This window comes from Leopardus geoffroyi, chromosome C3 (assembly GCF_018350155.1).
Source record: "Leopardus geoffroyi isolate Oge1 chromosome C3, O.geoffroyi_Oge1_pat1.0, whole genome shotgun sequence".
Classification (NCBI taxonomy): domain Eukaryota; kingdom Metazoa; phylum Chordata; class Mammalia; order Carnivora; family Felidae; genus Leopardus; species Leopardus geoffroyi.
In genome coordinates this window covers 100,629,147-100,652,630 of record NC_059338.1, presented here as the reverse complement: position 1 = coordinate 100,652,630, position 23,484 = coordinate 100,629,147, and the positions used below count along the sequence as shown (strand labels likewise).

The 23,484-nt window shown below is 35.0% G+C and overlaps 1 protein-coding gene across 3 annotated transcripts in view; it reads right to left on the bottom strand.

The window, feature by feature from the left end:
• The window catches only part of EIF3E (eukaryotic translation initiation factor 3 subunit E), a 55,491-nt gene that overhangs the window by 30,698 nt on the left and 1,309 nt on the right, over nt 1-23,484 (bottom strand). Inside the window, exons 2-8 of one of the 3 annotated variants that reach the window (XM_045453898.1) lie at nt 21,732-21,838; nt 20,373-20,487; nt 18,565-18,682; nt 15,913-15,955; nt 14,131-14,235; nt 8,439-8,564; nt 7,602-7,726 (exon numbers count right to left, since the gene is read on the bottom strand). In XM_045453898.1, coding sequence (XP_045309854.1) covers nt 7,602-7,726; nt 8,439-8,564; nt 14,131-14,235; nt 15,913-15,955; nt 18,565-18,682; nt 20,373-20,430 — 575 coding nt within the window. In that variant the 5' untranslated portion in view covers nt 20,431-20,487; nt 21,732-21,838. The remainder of the gene's footprint in view (nt 1-7,601; nt 7,727-8,438; nt 8,565-14,130; nt 14,236-15,912; nt 15,956-18,564; nt 18,683-20,372; nt 20,488-21,731; nt 21,839-23,484) is intronic. The other 2 variants (XM_045453896.1, XM_045453897.1) reach the window with 2 other exon arrangements.

The following is a 23,484-nucleotide window of genomic DNA, read 5'->3' as shown; positions in this document are numbered from 1 at the left end:
AACTCCCATAACATTTGGTTTTGAAAAACAGAAGGGTGGAATTTCATGAGCTGTTACATTGGCTCAACACCTGAAATTTTAAAATGCAGTGGTGTGGCTCTAGGAGAGCCAGAGGAGAGGGGAATCAGAGTCCCCACCCTTAAAAGACACCACAACAAACAGCTCCTAGAAGAGACAGCATAAAAGCAGCAGTTTGAAAAACACCTGGGGTATGCAGGCGGAAGATTTGTTTACTAATCTCAGGGCCTATGCTGGAGGGCAGGGATCATGGGAGAATTCTCTAGGAACAAAGGAGCTGGTAGGGGCCATTTCCCTCCCTTGCCTCCCAGCCTAGGTACCTGGACACCTGCAAGGAACCAGTGCCACTAACACTCTCCACCTAGCTGGCTAACATGGTGCCAAGCCCAGACATTCTCCTGTGGACACACCCTCTCCAGCCAGGTCCGGTCTCCTCCCACAGCAGATAATGCACAACGCTTCCTGACACTTGCATCCTCACCCATTCCACCCTCTTCTGAAAACCCACCTCCTCCAGCTCTGCCAGGCTCCCTCCCAGGAGGCTGTAGACCACCTCCCACAGCAGACCAGCTAGGACCTTGCAAGCAAGGAGTGCCTACTCCCTCCAGCAGGAGTTTTCTCAAGTGGCTGTAGGCTCCCACAAGAGACCCATGCAAACCTTATCAACTACCAGCACTGAAAATGAATCAGTAACCAAAAACTTCCCAACAATCAAAAATCCTAGAAGGCTGCAAAGGTGAAAATTTTACCACATTTAAACAAGCTAATACCTATTTTTCTCAAATTATTCCAAAAAATACAACAGGAAGGACAGCTTCCAAATACATCCTTCAAGGCCAGCATTATCCTGATACCAAAATCAGATAAAGGCACTACTAAAAAAGAGAACTACAGGCCAAGTTCTGTGATGAAAATAGATGCAAAAATCCTCAACAAAATATTATGAAACCAAATCTAACAGTACAAAAAAATTACTCACCACAATCAAGTGGGTATTCCTGGAGGCAAGGGTGATTCAATATTTGCAAATAAATCAACATGATACATTACATCAACGAGAAAGGATAAAAACCATAATGATCATTTAAATACATGCAGGGAAAGCATCTGACAAAGTATAACATCCATTCATGTTGAAAACCCTAACAAAATAGGTTTAGAGGAAACGTATCTCAACATAATAAAGACTATATATGAAAAACTCAAGGATAACATGAACATTACACTCATCGGTGAAAAACTGAAAGCTTTCCTCCGAAAGTCAAGGAATAAGACAAGGATTTCCATTCTCACTGCTTGTATTCGACACTGTACTAGAAGTTCTAGCCACAACAATCAGACAAGAAAAAGAAATAAGACATCCAAATTGGTAAGAAAGAAATAAAACTTTCACTATTTGCAGATGACATGATACTATAAAGCTTGAAAGACTCACCAAAACTACTAGAACTGATAAATGAATTCTGTAAGGCCATGGGATACAAAAGCAATATACAGAAGTCCACTGCATTTGTATATATATTAATAACAAACTAGTAGAAAGAGAAATTAAAACAATCTCAGTTACATGTGCAGCGAAAATAATAAAATACCTAGGAATAAACTTAACCAAAGAGGTGAAAGATCTGTACTCTGAAAACTGTAAAACACTGATGAAATTAAAGAAACTAATAAAAGATACTCCATATTCATGGACTAGGAGAACAAATATTGTTAAAATGTGCTCACTACCAAAGCAATCTGCAGATTTAATGTAATCCCTGTCCAAATACCACTAGCATTTTTCACAGAATTCGAACAAATAATACTAAGATCTATATGGAACCACAAAAGATCCCAAATAGCCAAATCAATTTTGAAAAAGAACATAGCTAGAGATATCACAATCCCAGGTATCAAAATATACTACAAAGCTTTAGTGATCAAAACAGTATGGTACTGGCACAAAAACACACACAAAGATCAATGGAACAGAACAGAGAGCCCAGAAAGAAACCCACGACTATACGGTCAAATTAACTTCAACTAAGGAGACAAGGATATGCAATGGGAAAAACATGGTCTCTTTCAACAAGCAGTATTGGGAAAAACTGGCAAGCACATGCAAAAAAAGGAAACTGAGCCACTCTCTTATACCATACACAAAAATAAACTCAAAATGGATTAAGGACCTAAATATGAGACCTGAAACCATAAAAATCCTGGAAGAGAGCACAGGCAGTAATTTCTCTGACATCATCCATAGTAAAATTTTTCTAGATAGGTCCCTGAAGCAAGGGAAACAAAAGCAAAAGTAAACTATTGGCACTACATTGAAATAAAAAGCTTCTGAAAGCAAAGAAAGCAATCAGAGAAGCTGAAAGACAACCTAGTGACTAGGAGAAGACATCTGAACAATGATATATCTGATAAAGGTCTTAGTATACAAAATCTACCAAAAATTTCTCAAACTCAAGACCAAATAGTAGTAGCAGTAGTAGTAATAATAATAGTAATAATTTTTAAACGGGTAAAAGAGGGGCAGTTGGTTAAGCACCTGACTCTTGGTTTCAGCTCAGGTCATAATCTGCTTTGGGATCGAGTGCTGAGTGTGGAGCCTGCTTGGGATTGTCTCTCTCTCTCAGCCCCTCCCCCACCAGCGCAGCACGTACGTGTGCACACACACTCTCAAAATAAATAAGTAAACATTAAAAAATAAGTAAAAATAAAATACAGATGGCCAACAGAACATGAAATGATGCTTAACATCTCTCATCAAGAAAAATGCAAATAAACAAAAGTAGGTATCACCTCACACCTGTCAGAATGGCTAAAATAAAAAACACAATAAACAACAGGCGTTTGCGAGGATATAAGAACTATGCACTACTGATGGCAATACAAACTGCTGTAGCCACTCTGGAAAACAGTATGATGATTCCTCAAAAAATTAAAAATATAATCACCATTTGATCCAATAATTTACCCAAATATTAAAAAGCTAATTTGAAAAAATATATACACTCCTTGTTTACTGCAGCATTATTAACAATACCCAAGTTATGGAAACAGCCTAAGTTAAGTAGATAAAGAAAAAATGTAGTGTACACACACACACACACACACACACACACACACACAACACTGGAATATTACTCAGCCATAAAAAAGGACATCTTGCCATTTGCAACGTAACAGTTAAGTGAAGTAAATCATTCAGAGAAAGGAAATACCATGATTTCACTCATGTGGAATTTGAGAAAAACAAAAAAGAGATAAACCAAAAAACAGACTCTTAACTATACAGAAGTGGTGGCTACCTGAGAGGTGGGTGGGGAGATGGGTGAAATGGGTGAATGGGATTAAGAGTACACTTATTGTGATGGGCACTTAGAAATGTATAGAATTGTTGAGTCAACATATTGTACACCTGAAATTAATATAACCTTGTATGTTAACTACACTGGAGTTTTTTTAAATAATCTACATTTTTGTATTATTTGCCTTTTGAAAAGTTTGATTTTTATCTTAACACTTTCTGTAATCTCAACTGAACTACCTTTGTATTTCTAGTATCCATAACAAACGGTTCTACTAATGAATTAAACATATGCTTTTAAAATTTCATATGAGCCATAAAATTGTCAGGAATTAATCTGTATTGTTTCCCTCTTGTTTGTATTACATAATTTTCACAGTAGGTTTGAATACTTTTATTTTTCTTTTTTTTTTAAGAATACTTTTTTTAATGTTTATTTTTGAGAGACAGAGAGAGAGACAAAGAGAACAAGCGGGAGAGGGGAAGAGACAGAGGGACACACAGAATCTGAAGCAGGCTCCAGGCTCTGAGCTGTTAGCAAAGAGCCTGATGCAGGGCTTGAACTCACGAACTGTGAGATCATGACCTGAGACAAAGTCAGACACTTAACCAACTGAGCCACCCAGGCGCCCCTGAATACTTTTATTTTTCTTGTTTGCATGCTTTTCATTACTTGGAAATATTCAAAAAGCCTACCTATTTAATATAATGTTCCTTTCTAAATACAGATATAACTGCAAAAAACACAGAAGAGTGGGTCTACTAATAAGCAGTACCCTGGAAAGCCAATTCCTAATGATTCCAATGGCTTAATTCAGGAAGAGCTGCCCTTATCCTTAATCCATCCCCTAGGCGTCAGGATTATAGCCACATATTACAGGCCAAAGTGTGGGTTAAATTTGCTCTTCATGGCAGGTTCATCCTCGCACACCTGATTTTGGGGATACCAATCAACTCTTAAGACAATCTTACAGGTTTTATTAATCAGGAGAGAGACAAAATATTAATGTTTGTGTTATTTTTAATCTCTTCTCATTTGAATGCATGTTTGCTTAAATCTCCATAAATAACAAGAAATATATCCTTAATTCTTGTGTGAAATTCTCAGAAAACATCTTTTCTAAAAGATGCATAGTTTAACATTAAAAACAGATATGTAGCTATTTTACCAATCAACATTCCCAAATTTCTTGCAATGATTTCCTAGTCATTTTTCTGGATACTCCAGATTTGTCCACTATTGTTGTGTCTCAATCACTGCATGAGATAGATTGTAATTGTCAGTATCACAAATAAATAAGCCTTTTCTAAAATGTAATGATTACACAAAAGTACTTCCCAAAAGGTACCTCTCAAGAATCACTGCCCTGAGAGGATTAAATAAACAATTCACCACAGCAGAGGGAGATTAATCAGTTTAATCTCTGGTAAGAGAAAGCTACCAAATAAAACTTGAGAAGAACTTGATAAAAGACATTAACATACTTAAATCAGAATGGGGGGGTGGGGGTAGGAGCACAGTGAGAAGTACTGATCTGAAATGGAATCAAGAAAAGAGAAATAAAAAAGCAAATCTAGGAAATGCCCATCCAAATGTTGAGAGTAACATATGTCAAAAATGTTCATGATCTGGTCCCAGTGCAATAGTCCTATTGTGAAGATAGATATACTAGGCCAGCTTAACCTGATGGTGCCATTAACAGTCCACCTACATAATTAAACTTTGCATTCTGATTCTAAGTACTCATAAAGCAATCTTATGTTTATTACACAGCTTCCTATGTGTTAAACCTATAGGGTGAGAACTCTTACCACTTACACTTCTCATTATAAATTACTGATGGTATTCTGGTTTTACACATCAGTCTTTCTGAGGATGGTTCAGCTTCTATCTTCATAAATCTACCTTTAAGACACTACCAAGTAAAGCTGCTGAGCTTTCTATGCTAAAAGCCAAAACAAATATTACACCCTTGTAGAATCTTATTTTAGTTTACAGTTATTTTGGGCTTTGTCTTTTTAATCTTTTGCATTAGTCTTTTACTTAATTCAACATACAGACTATGATTTATATAACTTTCCAGAGTATAAACAATTTATCAAGGCATCTAACAAACAGCAAATAATATTCAAATACAATTATAATTTTAAAACTATATATATAATTTTAATAATGAATTTCCCACAAATATGATTTCTTTAAGGTATAACAGCTAAGAATGAGGCTATTATGAACACATTAGTGAATAACGTGAATCTAGAAGGCATGCTTAAATACTATAAAATACTATAAAATATCTCAAATAGAAAAATAAATACAATGTTATAAAAAATAAATTTTCACCTCTTGTCATTTATATTTAAAATGGGATGCAGGCAAAGATCAAAAATTGTTTTTTACCTAATGCCATGTAGGTTTTTTTTTTTTTTTTCAAGGAAAGAAAAACATAATTTCCTGTTTCAAAAACTCCTCTGCCCATGTTTAGTTTTAACATACTGGGTCACCATGTCATTTATACTGACTAAATACATTAATATTCAATTTACATTGCAATGTAAAATAAAACAGGTCTATTTCTGTTAAAAGTACTTTTTACCAAATCCAGGGGAACATTTAGCATCTAATGCAGAGAACAGAATATACACCATTTAAAATTGGCTCCCTAATTTTCCATAAAAATAATTACTGGCATTTCTCAGTTCGCTGAATATTATTTATCTGTATTACCATTAACAACTTAATTTCTCTTAAATTCAAAGTGCTCCTGATTACGGTAACAATTTCACTGAGGAGGTCAAATATATTAGTCTGAAAAATCTTTACTAAAATGAGTATTTGAAGTATACTTATTAATTAAAGTCACATTTATTAATGGGACTCAGTTTAGATTATCTCATCAATTTATCCAAATATACTGCCACAGATATTATTTTCAAGACTGAAAATTACAAAAATTAAAAACAGGTTGCTCAATCTTCACTGATGTTTTGTATCAGACGGGTATTACACCAACTATTTCTAAGGTATACTTTTTTTTTTTTTTTTTTTTTCAACGTTTATTTATTTTTGGGACAGAGAGAGACAGAGCATGAACGGGGGAGGGGCAGAGAGAGAGGGAGACACAGAATCTGAAACAGGCTCCAGGCTCCGAGCCATCAGCCCAGAGCCTGACGCGGGGCTCGAACTCACGGACCGCGAGATCGTGACCTGGCTGAAGTCGGACGCTCAACCGACTGCGCCACCCAGGCGCCCCTCTAAGGTATACTTTTATAAATTAAAATAAATATGCATTTTAGAGAAAAATGTTAAAATCTGATAATTTGACAGACAATAATGAACAAAAATCAAGTGAAACAGAACTACATCTTCATTTAGGGTAAGATATAACAAAACCTATGGCTCAAGTGTTTATATCAAGTTTAGCTAACAAGATAGTCAATATATGGCATACCATGAAACAAATACTAAAGTGTTATTGCAATCTTGGGCTATATTTATATAAGCACATGTACAGGTCAAGAAGCTAATATTGCCCCAGTAACCTATAAAATTTAAGTAACAAACCTAGAATTCTGAAGATTCATATTTTAAGAAGGCTATGGATAAACTGGCATTGTTATCTAAGAAAGGCAACCAAAATACTAAAGAGTCTGAAAAATTAAATATTGATAAAACCATAGATATTTAGCCTCAAAGAAGAGATAAGGAAAAATTATCTTCAAATATCTGAAGTGTTTTCACAAAGCAGTCTTATTTTCCGGTGTTCTAAGCAAATAAGAAGATTCAAAGGCACCTAAGCTCAAATGGAAAACTAAATTTAAAAAAATGATATAGCTAACAATGTTCATAAAGCAGTAAATTTCTCATCACCAAAAGCTGGATAATGAAGCAATGATAATATAAAGGATTCTAGGATGTATATATTTCTTCTAGTAATTTGGCATGGAGCCCTAATTCTAAAGCTTTAATTAATATATTAATTACTGGGATCTTGTTAAGATGCAGATTCTGATTCAGTTTTTCCAGGGCGAGGCCTAAGATTCTACATGATGCCTATGCTGCTGGCCCAGGAAGCACACTAAATAGCACGTCAATGAACTTAAAGTATACTTTTTTCAAAAAATTTAGAGTTACGTGTAAACTTTAACAATAAGCAAAGCTACCACATGAAGGGAAAAAAGGTTGACAACAAATTCAAATGTTAGAAGTACATTTTTAAGTTTAAAAAAAAAATCCATATTATTTCATATGACTAAAACCAAATTATATGGTAAAATAACTTACTGTGGCTGGTAAAGGAAGAGATCAATAATATTATCACGCCCTTTGGGGTGGTTGAAGAAAACAAAAAGAGACCAGTGGATGAGCCATGTTCGCTGCTGAAGAGACTGAAGTGGGGAACTCACAGACTATAGAGTTAAAAAATAAGTACATAGGAAATATTAATATGAGAAACAGGCAAGAGAATAAAAGAATAAACACTGATCTCAGAATTTTAGTTAAAAATGAGAACCTTCTGAGGCATACCCTAGAGCCCTTATGACCTAACCCCTAGATCCCTTATGACCTAACCCCTAGAGCCCTTAAGTCCTAACCCCTGGACCCTCTACTATCTGCACAAATCTCGACATTAGAAATTATCTCCCTGTTCTGAGAGATAAATTCAATAATTCTGCTAAGCCAGAAGCTGTAAATTATACCCATTTCAGAAAACATTTTAAAAGCAGACTGAACTAAATACTCCATAATAAGTGCTTTTATCAGAAATAATTATAGATGAAAACTGTCTTATTGAGGACTTATTACTGAGGTGGCACTAATAGCATTACGCCATTTTCACTGTACAAATAAAAAAGGCACAGTAGCTGTAAGAGAAATGAAAACAGTTCTTTTCTCTAAGAGCCAAAAGAAGTTTGATAGTTTCTCTCAAGGAGATTCAGTGAAACTAGTCAATCCACTAACCCACTGTGATTTGTATGTCAAGTCAACAAAAGCTAATCTGAACAGTTTCCTTCCTTTCCCCACCCTTCTGTTTTTTAAAGTACACAGTGTTTTCCTCATCAGAAAGTATGAAGGTCACACAGAAATTTCAGAGAATCACCATGGAAAAATGTAACTCACATTATTATCTATGGTCTCTTTTAACCGTGTAAGGTCTTCCATAGCTGCATCCCAGTTCTGCATTAAGATCTCAGAGGCCAGTTTCCCCCAGAGTGAACTCAAAGCGTTTCTATCGGTTGCTGGAACCTGTTTAGGCAATCATAATTAATTATATTCTGAATACTCTGGAAAAAAAAGATGCTGTACATTTTATACTTTACATATCTATCTTGCCTACTAAAAGACCTGTAGCTTTCTACCCCAAACTGTAATTATCTAAGTTCTTAATTGGTTCACATTGGCTAAACTGATTCAAACAGCTTCCATTTAACTTAATTTACAAAAAAACCTCAGCCATTTGATATTCAGTCTAAATCAGAAAGAGTGATTTAAAACTAGGACACAGCACCAGTGTTTTAGTTTAACCCATTTTTGGTAATTTATACACTAATCAAATTTTAGGCACCTAAAACTTTGGAGACCAGTTAGATTCAAAGGATATCTGTTGTTAAAATCACTGGAATAAATGTGTGGCAAATCCAGACTTGTGAATTTTATTCACAATTTAGAAAAATTATTTTTAGAAAAAAATATCCAAATTATGACACAAATGAAAAGGGTCAGAAAGAGACAGAGGGAAAAGCAGGTCTACTGGATAATAATAATAATAATCAAAGGTATACATACTGAGCAATAAATGTTAATTTTCATATATAATCCTAATATAAACACTATAAAGGTAAATATTTTCCATTTTAATTAAAGAGGGGAACCTGACACATGGGAGACCGTAATTCCCCCAAAATTAAACTTTTTTTTTTAAGTTTATTTGAGAGAGAGAGTGTGCACGCAAGCAGGGAGGAGCAGAGAGGGAGAGACAGAATCCCAAGCAGGCTCTATGCTGGTCAGTGCGGAGGCAGGCGCGGGCTCTATCTCACAAACTGCAAGATCATGACTTGAGCCGAAACCAAGAGCCTGAAGCTTAACCGACTAAACCACCCAGGCATCCCCAAAGTTATACTTCTAATCATGAAAGATATAAATTTATACCACAATCTAAACCTACAAAAAGGGTAGAGCACCCTACCTCTTCTTGTCACCGATGGAAAAGAGTCACAAGGCCAAAACCCCTATTAAGGACTTTGACAGCAGTAATTAACTCAAATATACTGAATAACATTTAGCAAACTCTAATAACAGACACTAAATTCATAAATTAAATTTTGAAACATATCCATGAAACCACTGATTCTTCTTATTATCATTAGAATATAGATCCACAAAAAAACATACCACTTGTACTTGAATATTCATGGCAATTTTATTTTTAAGATAACAACTGGAAGTAATCCAAATGATCATCAACAAATAAATTCTAGTATAGTCATAGAATGGAATACTATGCACCAATAAAAAGAATCAAACTTTTTTTTATTATTTATTTACTTATTTTTAGACAGAGAGACAAAGAGACACACAGAGAGAGAGAGCACATGCGTGTGAGTTGGGGAGATAAGCAGATGGAAAAAAATCTTAAGTAGGCACCACACCCACCACAGAACCCAATGTGTGGCTAGATCCTGGGACAATAACCTGAGCTGAAATCAAGAGTCAGATGCTCAACTGACTGAGCCTCCCAGGTGCATCAAGAATCAACTCTGATGCACACAGTAACAGAAATGAAACTTAAAAACTTGCTGGTCAAAGCGAGCCAGGCACAAGCTTACATATTTCATCCCACTTACATACAATTCTAGAACAAACAAAACTAATCTATAGGGATGGACAACAGATCAGTGGATAAAATCAGGGTGAGGTGTGACTACAAGGGGGCATAATGGGTCTTTCTGCATTAACAGAAATATTCTTTATCTTGATACGGTGATAGTTGTACAAGTATATGCATTTGTCAAAACTCAGTGAAATTTAAAAATTGATTTACAGAAATCCATAAAATCACTGTTCAAATTATAAAGGATAAAATGTTTGATCCTTACTTTAAAATCTGAGGAATATTTTATCAAATTTAAGACGCCATCAATCTTAAGATACACTATTATTTATGTTTCCAAAACACAACCAATTTAAGACACAACCCAGTTTGGTATTAAAATGTGACAATCTATGTCTCTGAAAATCAATATGAAACAGATAACTTTTTAAAAAATGTTTATTTTTGAGAGACAGAGAGCATGCAAGGGAGCAGGGGAGGGGCAGAGAGAGAGGGAGACTGAGATTCCTAAGCAGATTCCATGCTGTCAGTGCAGAGCCTGACACTGGGCTGAAACTCATGAACTAAAAACTGAGATCATGACCTGAGCCAAAATGAAGAGTCAGACACTTAACCAACTGAGCCACCCAGGTGCCCCAAACATCTTTTACACCAACATTATCAAACAGAGCACATCAGACCCAAAACATCACCTAAGATCCTAAAGCTTCCAAAAGTCATCATTACTTAAGCTTTCTTAAGTCAAGGAAAAGTACCTTTAAACCAAATGGCATGTACTTACAGGAGATAAATTTAAAATTCTGAGTGAAAACAACAAAAAACCATGCTAGTAAAACATGATCACAAATAGTTCTAGCATCTTAAAATCACTTTTATTTCAAATAGCTGCTGGATGAAGGGAGGGTTATATTTTAGAGTCAGAGGCCACAGAGAAGGCAGATTTTCACAAAATAATTAAAATACAGTGTTAATACCTTTTATTAATTTTTTAAAATAACTTTTAAAACAAAAACGTTCAAAAATTCCTACTAAATCTGCTCTACCATTTCATTCCAAATTAATGCATTTCTCAGAGTACAACCATATAGGGTGCATGTAAACACTGCTTGATGTATTCTAAAAACCACCAAACTTTTTAAAAATAAAGGTAGATTCCGAGGTCACACTGCTTTAATTTACACAACACTGACCTACAATAGGTCACCTGGAGAGTCAAATTCTAATCTCAGATCATAGTTACAATGGTTCTTTCATATCTTATGTTTCCCTAACTATAGATTTAAAAGAATACCCAACCACCAGACAAGAATTTAGAAATGAAAAAAAGAAGGCTATTACAAAAAAATAAAAGTAAATAACTAACATGTAAAACATTAACATTATTCATCCCAAATCAAAACCAGGATTTTTAATCTTTGCTATTAACAAGATTTCACATATACATAGATTTTATAGTAATGCCTATCCAAACAAAAGAAAAGGAGAAGTAAAATTTATCCATTTTTTAAAACTTAGCTTTGTTAGCCTCTATCAATATGCCAACAGAAAGTAACCAACTCCCAGCTACTCAAATGTCTTGTCACACAGATGGGACATGGATTTAAAAATAAATTTCACCTAATTTCTTAGCACTATCTAATCACTCTAGTTTAACCGCTCTTAACGTAAAACATTGATTTTGTGCTCAAATCATGGTAATCAATCACCTAACAAATGTCATTTGAGTTCCAACACAAGACCTGTTAGGTAATGCAAAGGTTTAAAATTGAGGATTTTTTTAAGTTAGGAAACTAACTTAGATCTTCACATTTAAAAAAAAAAAAAAAGTAAGTATAAAAACTTCACGAGCATTTGTAGAAATTGTCAGACTAATTACAAAATATTACTACATATAATATACTATTAAGACTAGAATGTTATATTTGTTAGGATAAAAGCTTTTTGTAACAGCATAGAAAGTTTTTTAATCCCCCAAAGATTCATGCGTACTACTCTGGCTCAAGTCCATGTCATTACAGTTGGCTCTTCATACCGACCTGCTTTCAAGGATGGATATGCTAGAAGAGTTTCAATATCTGGATTTCCAGCAGTTACCTTAAGTTTCCATGTCTTAGCAAAATGGCACATTCACTCACTGACCAGCAACAATAAATTTACTGTGCTAGAACTCTAACATGACACTAAATCTTCATTCTCAAAATTCACTCCCAGCATTAACAAATGATATGAATAACCAACTCTTTTCATGTACCTGTAATCATATCAGGCTTCTGATTTTACAATCCTGGTCTAAGCTGTTTACATTTCCAAAGTAATCAACTTTTGCTCTCCTAAATCCTTCATAATATTCAAAGTAAAACTGATGGAATTTTCTGATAAGCCACTACAAGTTTAGCATCACTGATTACCTTCAATGCACTTGCAAGCTAACCACAGCTAATCTGCAAATTAAGAATATTCACAAACGGGAGCAAGAGAAAAATAATTTTTTTTCAAATTAAACTTGGAAATAAACTGAAAATCTTTATTTCTCTGAAGGATAGACGGTAGTTTTAAAAAATGAAGTTCTCTAAGTACTTTTTTTAAGTGTAGGAATTATTTGAATTAATAACATATCAATCTCTTCCCTTTCCCTGCTCCCCCCCAAAAGAAAATTTAATTTCCTGGAAAACAACCAAAGATAGCAGCCCTACATCTTTTCTTTGTGACATATGCGGCTAAAAAAAAAAAAAAAAAAGAAAGGCACCAGAAAACAGAGACAGAAGAAACAGACTCTTCCAAGGTTAGAAAACAGTCAAGTCCCTGTCTTAAGAGATCATTTCCCAACATCTAGGATTAACTAGAGAAATCAGAGACTTAGGTACTTGCTTATTAACCCAGGGTGAGTAACAAATTATAACTCTTCAAATGAGAAGTTAGTTAAAACAAGGGCATTTTGATAACTCCACAAGGCATTTATTAATACAATTACCTACACAGAAGGCAAAATGAGAAAGAGATCTTTTCATTTCAAATGCTGATTTTTTTCTGTGGCTTCATGGAACTCTCCTTCCTCCCAAATAAAAGCCCTAAATCTAGGGGCACCTGGGTGGCTCAGTTGGTTAAGAGTCCAACTCTTGATTTCAGCTCAGGTAATGATCTCATGGTTCCTCAAGTCGCACATCAGGCTATGGGTTCTGTGCTGAGAGCATGGAGCATGCGTGGGAACATGCGTGGGATTCTCTCTTGCTCTGCCCCTCCCCGATCCCTGTCTCTCTCAAAATAAACATTGAAAAATTTTTAAAAAGGCAGTAATCTAGGAACATGTCAAATAGCCAAATGAAAATAACAAACAGGATTCTTTATGGTTAGAAATTTGCTCTAATAATACCATTTAAACTCACCTACCTCCTACATTAAACACACTCACTCATTCTCACACACTCTCACACACACACACACACACACACACACACACACACAGAGTTTCATATTCTAAACTCAGCTGAGTACAGAAGTAAATGGAAAAAAGTTACTATTAAGGTGTAATTTTTTTTTCGAATATCCTAAGAATTCCATAGTGTTTAAAACAAACTCAAGGGAGATATACAGCATAAAATAATGAATTAAAGTTAGGAATAATGGATTTATGCAATAAATATTTATTAAGTACCCATAATGTGCTGCTCACTGTGCTGCACAGTAACATAAAAAATTGATTATAAGATAGAATTTTGCTAATGTTAAAATCATACAATTATACATAAAATAACAAATTAGTGGCTCCTACTTTTGGATTTCAAGGACAAGTTAAATCTTTCTTCAAATTTTGAGGTCCTGATATAAGCTTTCCTATTTCTATTTGTTCTTTGTTAGGAAAAGTTTTATTTTTTCCTTTCCCCAAGAAGTCTTGAAAAGTTAATGTACAGACTCAAATCTATAGACATGTTTTGACAAAGCAAGTAAAACCTACAAAATCTGAAAGAAAAAAAAATTACTTACCAACACTCTAAAGAAGTAAAGATATTCTGCTGCTCCAGAGTAATTCCCACATTCATACTGGAATTTTGCATACCTGTAGAGTGTATCTAAATATTCCTGCCTAAACTAAAAAAAGAAAAGAAAAGAAAAAGCATCAGTTCTATTTCTAACTTTGAGTTTTAAAATTCAAACCATTCACTCCTTTAAATGTCCCTAGAAGTCAATTCTCTGTATGCCAAGTGTCACAAAAAACAAAAACAAAATCCATGATCAGAAATACATATGACTCTTAAAACATATGTTAGGAATTGGTGAATTTAGCATTCACAATTCTGGTCTCAAAGAGTTACAAATTCTACAATACCTAATTTGTTGCAATCCAAATCTGAATTGCAGTGGGAAGGTCTCCCAGCTGGTTAATGAGCTTAGATAACTACCAAATATATGCATCCCTATACAGTCTTGTGATTCTGTACAAATAATATGTACAGTAAACTTCAATTCTCTGTGAAAACTGGCCTCCAAATGACACGAAATATTAACATTAGCAATGCAAGCAAAGTGTAAGTGAAGAAATCTAAGAGAAGGACTCCGAACTAGAACATTATCAAATACACCAAACATTCTATATGGAAACCAGAAAGAATAATTTGCACAGTGGTCAGCATACCTCCTGCTAAAGTAATTGTTAAATGAGAGATAAAACTTGAACGCAAGTTAAAGAATTAATTATATGTAAATCCTTATGGTTTGAGTTAACACAAGGGAAGGGAGACTGGGAGATGACTAGAAAAGCCTACAATAAAATTCCCTTATTGGGTATTTATGAAGACCTTGATAATGTCAAGAGCTACTATATTCCACAAGGCAGCCAAAGTATTAATTCTACTGCTCAAAGCATTTCTAATTCAAATTTAGTTCTATCTTTATTTGTTAATCCATCAAAAATAAATGGTACCTATTACTTGAGTATTCTAGGAAAAATAAAAACTTTTGAGAATTTCTATGATTTAAGGTAAGTTTAAGTGGGGCGCCTGGGTAGCTCAGTCAGTTAAGCATCTGACCCCCTTAATTCCTGTTATCGGCTCAGGTCATGATCTCAGGGTCATGAGTTCCAGCCCCATGTTGGGCTCCATGATGACCTGAGTGTGGTATCTGCTTAGGATTCTCTCTCCTTACCTCTCTGCCCCACCTCACTCACACGCACACTTGCGCTCACACTCTCACTCAAAATAATATTTATAAAAAAATAAAGGTAAGTATAAGCATCTCATTTTCTTATCAGCACCAATTTTAAAAACTGATGTTCTGAAAACATATCATATATTTAATGTCAATCTGGAAATTGTATTCTTGTTAAGCCACAAACCTGTCTTTACAGCACTATTCTTTAATTAACCTTATTGAAACAGGACAACTAAAGAAATTTTTTTTTAAGTGTTATTTATTTATTTATTTTGAGAGAGATAGAGAGAGAGAGAAAGAATCCCAAGTAGGCTTCCCCTTGTCAGCAGGGAGTCCGGCACAGGGCTCAAACCCCCGAACCACTGAGATCATGACCTGAGCTGAAACCAAGAGTTGGACACTTAACCGACTAAACCACCCAGGTGCCCTAAAGAAATTTTTTTTTAAAGATAAGAAAGAGCCCCTTTATTGACCAATATATCACTTAAATATGTTTTGTCAGATTTGTGGAATCATTGCCAACATGAATACAACTGCCATCAAATGCATTCTTAACAATGATTTAAAGTAGAATGAATTATAAATGGGAAAATTAGAAAATTTTAAAATACCACTTACACCATGCTTGTCCGCTAGGTAGTCAAACAACATCCGACCATCTCTAAATTAGAAACAAAAATTACTGATTTGATAGGCCACAGAAAACAAAATGAGCATATCCAAACATTCCTATTACCCACATAAAGGCATCTAAATATCTTAATACTTAAACACGAGAAACAAAGTAAGTCTTCCAGAATCAAATAAACAGAATATTACAAGATTAATCAATTATGCTTAACTTATATATCTATGCTACACACCCTGTATAATTATTATCCAACTAGTGTCAATCCAATTTAACTTTTCTTAAATTAGCTTTGCATAACTAAGATGTTGCCAGGCGGGTAAAAGACAAAATGATGACAAAGACACCAAGGAACAAGTGATAGATGGCACAGTGACCCACTTTCTGCGCATTTTCAAAAAAGGAAACATTTTCTTATGCTTACCACAAGAGGGAATGCTGTGGAATGCTTTTCTGGGACATAATTTTACTTGAGATTTAATGGGGAAGGAATATAATATCATCACCAAAATCAACATGGGTATATTATAATACTGAATATGAAACATGTATAACTTTTTAACATAAGATTTCAAAAAAAGCTTAACATTTCTTGTGGATCATAGTGAATAACTTGTGTTATACTCCTTGTACCTTTTAGTATGTAATCACTGTCCTTTGGTTGATTGGGTATTTCTGGGAAAGTATGAGAAATACAGTATGTTGAACAAAATTTAAAAACAAATTGGCAGGAAGAGGTTATTACTTTGAAAATAAGTAGTTTAATTACAAGTTTTTAAAACAATTCCATTCTTTCATTTATCTCAATGCCATGCCTATTAAACTGCAAGGAGTGCTCTCTAATATTTGGTGAATAAATCTATATTCATCTTATTCAACCCAAATCTCATTACTTCCTCGTATTTAAGTGACTAGAATAAATTCAGAATTTAAATTCTAAATTTTTGATTGTCCCCTAACAGCTGGATTATTTCAGCTCTTCCTTTGTGGGCATTTACATGTGACCTGAAGGTCTAAATCATAAGTGTATACATGTAGTGTGTGTGTGTATATATACATACATATATATACACGCGTGTGTATATATACATATATACACACGCGTGTATATATATACATATATACACACACACACAGATGGCTTTATCTTACTATGCAATCATATATATCTTATGCATAGCTATCTGTGTGTGTGTGTGTATAATCTGTGTATATATATATATGTAGTATAACACATTGTATGTTAGTAATATAACAGGCTACACTGTAATATGGTATATGGGCTCCTGGGTGATGTGCCAATTCTTGATTTCGGCTCAGGTCATGATCTCACCATGCGTGAGTTTGAGCTTCCGTGTCAGGCCCTGCGCTGACAGCTCAGAGCCCACTTGGGATTCTCTCTCCCTCACTCTCTGCCCGAATGCACACACGTAGACGTGTGCTCTCTCTCTCAAAATAAATAAACTTGTAAGATGGGGTGCCTGGGTGGCTCAGTCAGTTGGGCGTCTGACTTCGGCTCAGGTCATGATCTCAAGGTTCATGAGTTCCAGCCCCACATTGGGCTCTGTGCTGACAGCTCTGAGCCCAGAGCCTGCTTCGGATTCTGGATCTCCCCCACTCTCTCTGCCCCTCCTACGCTCACACTCTGTCTCTCTCTCTCAAAAATAAATAAATGTTAAAAAAAAATTTTAATAAAAATAAAATTAAAAAATAAACTTAAAAGATAGTATAATAATCGTGTAGTATTTGCTGTCTTGTTAAAAATTATCTAGTAACACTTCCCCAGATCACAAATGACAACTTAGAATTAATCTCTCTTAATATTTGGTTTGGCCATATATTGTATAAACTGAAGATACAACATGGCAAAATCTTCAGCAATTCTTCTAGTAAATATGTTGGTAGCTAAGATTTACCACAATGGCAATATTCAATTTTAGTAGGAGATTTTATTTTAAAAAGTTTCTAATAACTCAAAGGGCTTCAATTAATGATATATATTAAGACAGAGTAAGGCAATATGCATTCTTTGGAAACCAAGCACTATGTTTATTTCTAATTAAGGAGAAGTTAAGAATAAAATAACTTTATTAGCTCCACACCACCCTCCCTCCGTGGGCTGGGCAATGAGGTTGGAAGGATATGAGAGAAGGTAGCCAAATGATAAAGTGAGCTCAGGTTTCCCTCTAGGTATTGCCCAGGCACAGGTATGTCAACCTGAGTACTACTGACATTTTTGGGGTGGATAATTCTTTATTGGAGGGTAGGGTACTGTCTAATGCATTGTAGGATATTTAGCAGCATTCCTGGCCTCTCCTTGCTAGGTGCCAGTAGCACCCCTCCAATTGTGACAATGAAAGATGTCACCAGACATTGCTAAATGTCCCCTAGGAAGAGGGGAGGAAGGCAGAACTGCTGTAGCATGATCAGATTTGGGGAACTGGTAAAGAAGTTAAAAAAAAAATTAGTATTAATATTAATTAAGGAATTCCTGGTCCATACACAATAAGGATAAATGAAAATAAACAGATAAAGTTATCAATTAAACCCTGAACTTTTATGATGGGATTTAAATAAAATTTGAATTAACATTTGTATTAATCCAGAAAAGAATTTTTAGAATTCAAATTAAGGGAGGTTACCTGGTTGACTGCATCTGCCTTGTAGTTTCTGGATCTTCAAACATCTTCACAATTGGTTCCGTTTCTGCCTGAAGCTGTTTAAGTTGTGCAACAACTGTGGTTCTTTTTTCTCTCAAAGCTAATTAAAAATGCAAAGGAGTACTATAATGTTCAACTATACTGCTCACCATGAGAATATCTCTGGAAAAATTTCAATTTATTTCAGTTGTACATAGATTTATTTGCCCCTAGTATATTCACATGCCAGGAATCACCAACCTGGTAAGTCTCGCAAATCCATTTTTTTTCTTTCTAGCAATGCAGAAGCACATAAAGAAGTCCTCTTTTTATTCTTAAGGAAAACTGAGGAATATACAAATACAGCTGGGGGAGGGGGGTGGCTGCTGAGAAATTATCTAATTCCACATTTCAAATACTTTACTCCTAGTGTTTCATTTGTTCTCAATGAATTTTCTCAGATGAGTATTATCCCGGAGTTCCTGAACAGAGACTCAGAGTGGTTTACACATTACTATAGATTTTCAATTAGGTTGAATGGATTTTAAATCCAACCAATAATCTCTCTTTTCACTATAAACCTACTTTTGTAATCTATCAAACCCAATTCTAGTTTCTTTTTACTGCATTATGAAGAGCCACAGAAAACTTGAACATAACCTACCCTTCAGGCATGCTTTAAACTTTTACTCTGAAATAGTTAACTTTTGGGGCGCCTGGGTGGCTTCGGCTCAGCTCAGATTATGATCTTGCAGTTTGTAGGTTAGAGCCCCGCTTCGAGCTCTGTGCTGGAAGCTCGGAGCCTGGAGCCTGCTTCGGGGATGGTGTCTCCCTCTCTCTCTGCCCCTCCCCCGCGCGCGCACTTTCTCTCTCGCTCTCAAAAATAAACATTAAAAAAATTTTTTTAAAAAGTTAACTTTTTCATCACAAACTAAAATTTAAAGAGCTACTGTCATTTACTGTAATATAAGTAAAAAAGGTGATTATGTTTAGTATAATAATTTCTGTGTTACACATTAAAAAGTATTACTAGAACAATGTTTCTCAAACATAGAAGGGGATATGTGCTTAAATTATAGAAAATGTCAATTTAAACTAAATAAATTGTATTTATGTACTGAAAGCATTCTTAGAATCTTTTAAAATACCATGCTCACAAAAGAAATAATACAGCATTTTTCAAACTTACGGGGAAACTTTTTTTTTTTTAAAGGAACATCTATTACCATAGGAAACACGTGGAAAACACCATACCACAGCAGTTCTCCAATTTGAGTGCTGGGCCTCAGCCAACACTTTGTGATTAAGTAGATCTGGGGTATGACCTCAAAATTTGCATTTCTAACAAGCTCTCCCAGGTGAACTGACGATGCTGGGACTGGGGACATTATTTATGAGAACCATGACTATACCCAGATGCCTCAAGATGGGAAAAAAAAAAAAAAAAAAATCTCTATGGCACACAGATGCTAACTGAAAAAGTTACTAGCAAACCAAAAACAGCCACATTCTCAGATAATTCCAAGGAGACAATTCATTCATAAGCACAATTTTGATGATACATACTATAAACTGAAAATATTTAAAGACCATGTTTTAAAGTAGTCTCACACTTTTTGTGGTGAGAAAATAATATACTTTAGATGACATGTAACCTTCACATTACCTTTCATCCAAAGAACTTTTAAACCATAATAACCTCAAATAGCATTAAAGGCTCTTGGCTAAAAGCTCTTTTATAAATCACAAAACTTTAACACACATATCCTCAGTTCACAAGACAAGCTGTAGTTCCAAATGACAAAACTTACCATGTGGAATATCATCAGAATAAAGATTTTTGTATACATCCATAGCAAAGTCTACCATGTTGGTATCACTAAGAAGATCCAATTTCCCTTGTAATAATTCTTTTTCATTATAGATCTGCAAGAGAAAATTACTTTCTAATGACTATGTTTAAGTTCCCACAAATAAACTAATAAATATCCACACCAACTCTACTGATAAGCATATATAGTGGTTTCCTTGCCACACCAGGAATCAACTCAAATTTTTTACCTTCTTAGTTATCTCTCACATCCACATGATGCCTACCCATCTCTCCTTGAGGTGGGTTCTCCTCTACCCCCACATATTTTTTTTGCTAAATCATTTGAATCCTTCATAATCCTTACCCACCCACACCACTAAAACAGAACTAGCACCCATTCTCTAGGTCAGCCATGTCATATCAGGTTTTTGCTTTGCAAGGAATTCAAGAAACAATTTAACCCATACTACAGGGATCAAACAGACACACAAGCAAACTCACATAAATGTGAAGTTTAGTGCAATGAGCAACATGTAAGGATCCTATACAACAGTATTCAAGGAGACAGTAATCAAAATTAAAAAAAAAAATTTTAGTAAACAGTCATCAAGATAAGGCTTCAGCAAAAGATCTGCATACTAAATTTAATTTTGTCAAGGAAAGAAAAAACACAAGATTCCACATTTCACTGCCTGTGAAAAGATGAAGGTGATCAAATGGTACAGCTATGAGATCAAAACTGAAACTTCCAAACTATATATAAGGAACTCCTACAGAATATAAGAAAAATAATTGAAAATGGCTAAAAATTTTAATACCCACTTTACAGGAGTATAACCAAATGGCCAACACCGAAAAAGGTTCTCAACTTCATTAATCACACAGAAAATGCAAGTTAAAGTCACATTAAAAAAAAAAAAAAAAAAAAAAACATGCACACACACAAACAAAAAACTGGCAATACTGGTGTTGGTGTAGAAGTAGAGTAACTGAACACTTACTTTTCTGGCAGAAGTACAACCACTATGGAAAACTGTTTTTATCTCCTAAAATCAAACATACATTTTCACCCAGTAATTCTGATCCTTGATACCCAAGAGAAATGGGGGAATATATTCAAAGGGCATTTCCAAGAATGTTCATAGCAGTACTAGTTGTAATAGCCAAGTTTATCAACATTACAATGGATAAACTGTAGCCTACTCATCTAACATATTAACACTCAGCACTGGGAACGAAAGAACTACAGTTACCCTAACATCCTGGATGACTCTCACAGTGAAGGAAATAAATCATACAAAGCACTACAATGCTTAATTTCAAAACCAGGCAAAACTATTCTAGGACTAGTGCTTACCTTTGGGGGGGGGTGTAATGACTAGGAAAGGTCAGAAGGAAGGTTTTTAGGATGTTTGTAATGTTTTATTTATTGATTTGGATGGTGGTCACACAAGTGGGTTCACTCTGAAAAAAGGCATTATTATTTGGCACTTTTCTGTATGAATGTTATACCTGATAAAAAGCTTACTTAAAAAAACAGGAGAACCTAATCTTCAGCGAAAACATCTTTCTCTAGCATGTCAACCTCTTCTTGCCACCCCATTAATAGCTTTTAATTTGCATCGTCTCTACTGTAGATTCAAAGCATTGCTCCTCTGCCATTAAGACCTTACTAGCCTCTTAAATCTGCATCTGCTTATATCACCTTCTCTAAATTCTGCCTTATACCCACCCACACTTACTCTGTAAAGGGTAGATAGGAAATATTTTAGACTTTTAAACCAAGAAGTAAAAATCTAGGATAGGCTATATAAGTACTGTAAGAGTTTCCACAATTTCTTTTCTAAGTAAAAAATAATGGAGTAAAATTTTTTGTAAAAGAGATCTACTAATGAGAAGAATGCCATTCTTTTTGGGTGGGAACTGTTTCACTCAATTGGGGTATAAAGTCAGTGTTCTATAACTGAAAATGTTTGCAAATGTCCATCTGTTACAATTATTTTTAACTTACAGACCATACAAAACAGGCAAAGGGCTGTATTTGCTTCACGGGCTATAGTTTGCCAATCTGTGGTCTATCAATCTCTGGGAAACAGCTCCAACTTTTTAACAGATTGAAAATATTCTTTTGACATCTCTTCCTGCTGTCATCTTCCACAAATCCAACATCCACAATGAAGATCTTTAAAAACTCAAGGTTTGGAGCACCTGGGTGGCTCAGTCGCTTAAGCGTACGGCTTCACCTCAGGTCATGATTTCACAGATCCTGAATTCCAGCCCACATCAGGCTTTCTGCTGTCAGCACAGAGCCTGTTTCGGATCTTCTGTCCCTTGCCTCTCCGTCCCTTCCCTGCTTGCACTCTCTCAAAAATAAACATTAAAAAAAAAAAAACCTTCAAGCCTTAAAATTTATCTCACAACTTTCACTTAGTACCTCATCTCTAAGACTTCCAACTTAAATTCATCATCTTGGTCACCAATATCATTAAAATGCTTCATCATCCCATTGTACCCTCTGCTCTTTCTCATTTTTATATCACCCTTTTTCGTTGGCACCACATTAGCTTAGATATCATTTTTTAGCTATTTCAAAGATTTCCTCATTAGTAGTAGTATCACTGATTCCATCCATTTTCTCAAACCAAATACAATTCAGTGTCAATCCCTAGTTCTGGGGAAAAAAATCATCTGTTTTCTATGTTCTGGCTAAGGATGACTATAAAATGTTTCAAGAGCAGGCAACAATGCTATTCAATCACATTTGTGCTTTTTCTCTGCTGATCAGCAATCCATCTCTAAATGACATATATTTACATGTCTACCTCCAAACATGTTTACACTACTTCAATCATCTTCCAATGCTCCTTTCAATCTGAGAGAGACTGGCATGAGCTCTTATTATGATTTTCAATCTCAGTTGGGTCATCCACACTTACCAATTCTTGTATTTGGTCAGTTTTCTCAGTCCCCATTTCTTGTCCTTACCTCACTCCTCAAAACCCCAACTGGTTGCCTCACTCCTCTCTCATACAGGATGGCCTACCCTCCGAATAGAAAATATTCACGAGTACTTACTTTGTCCCACAAGGCTAAGTACTTTATATGCATTA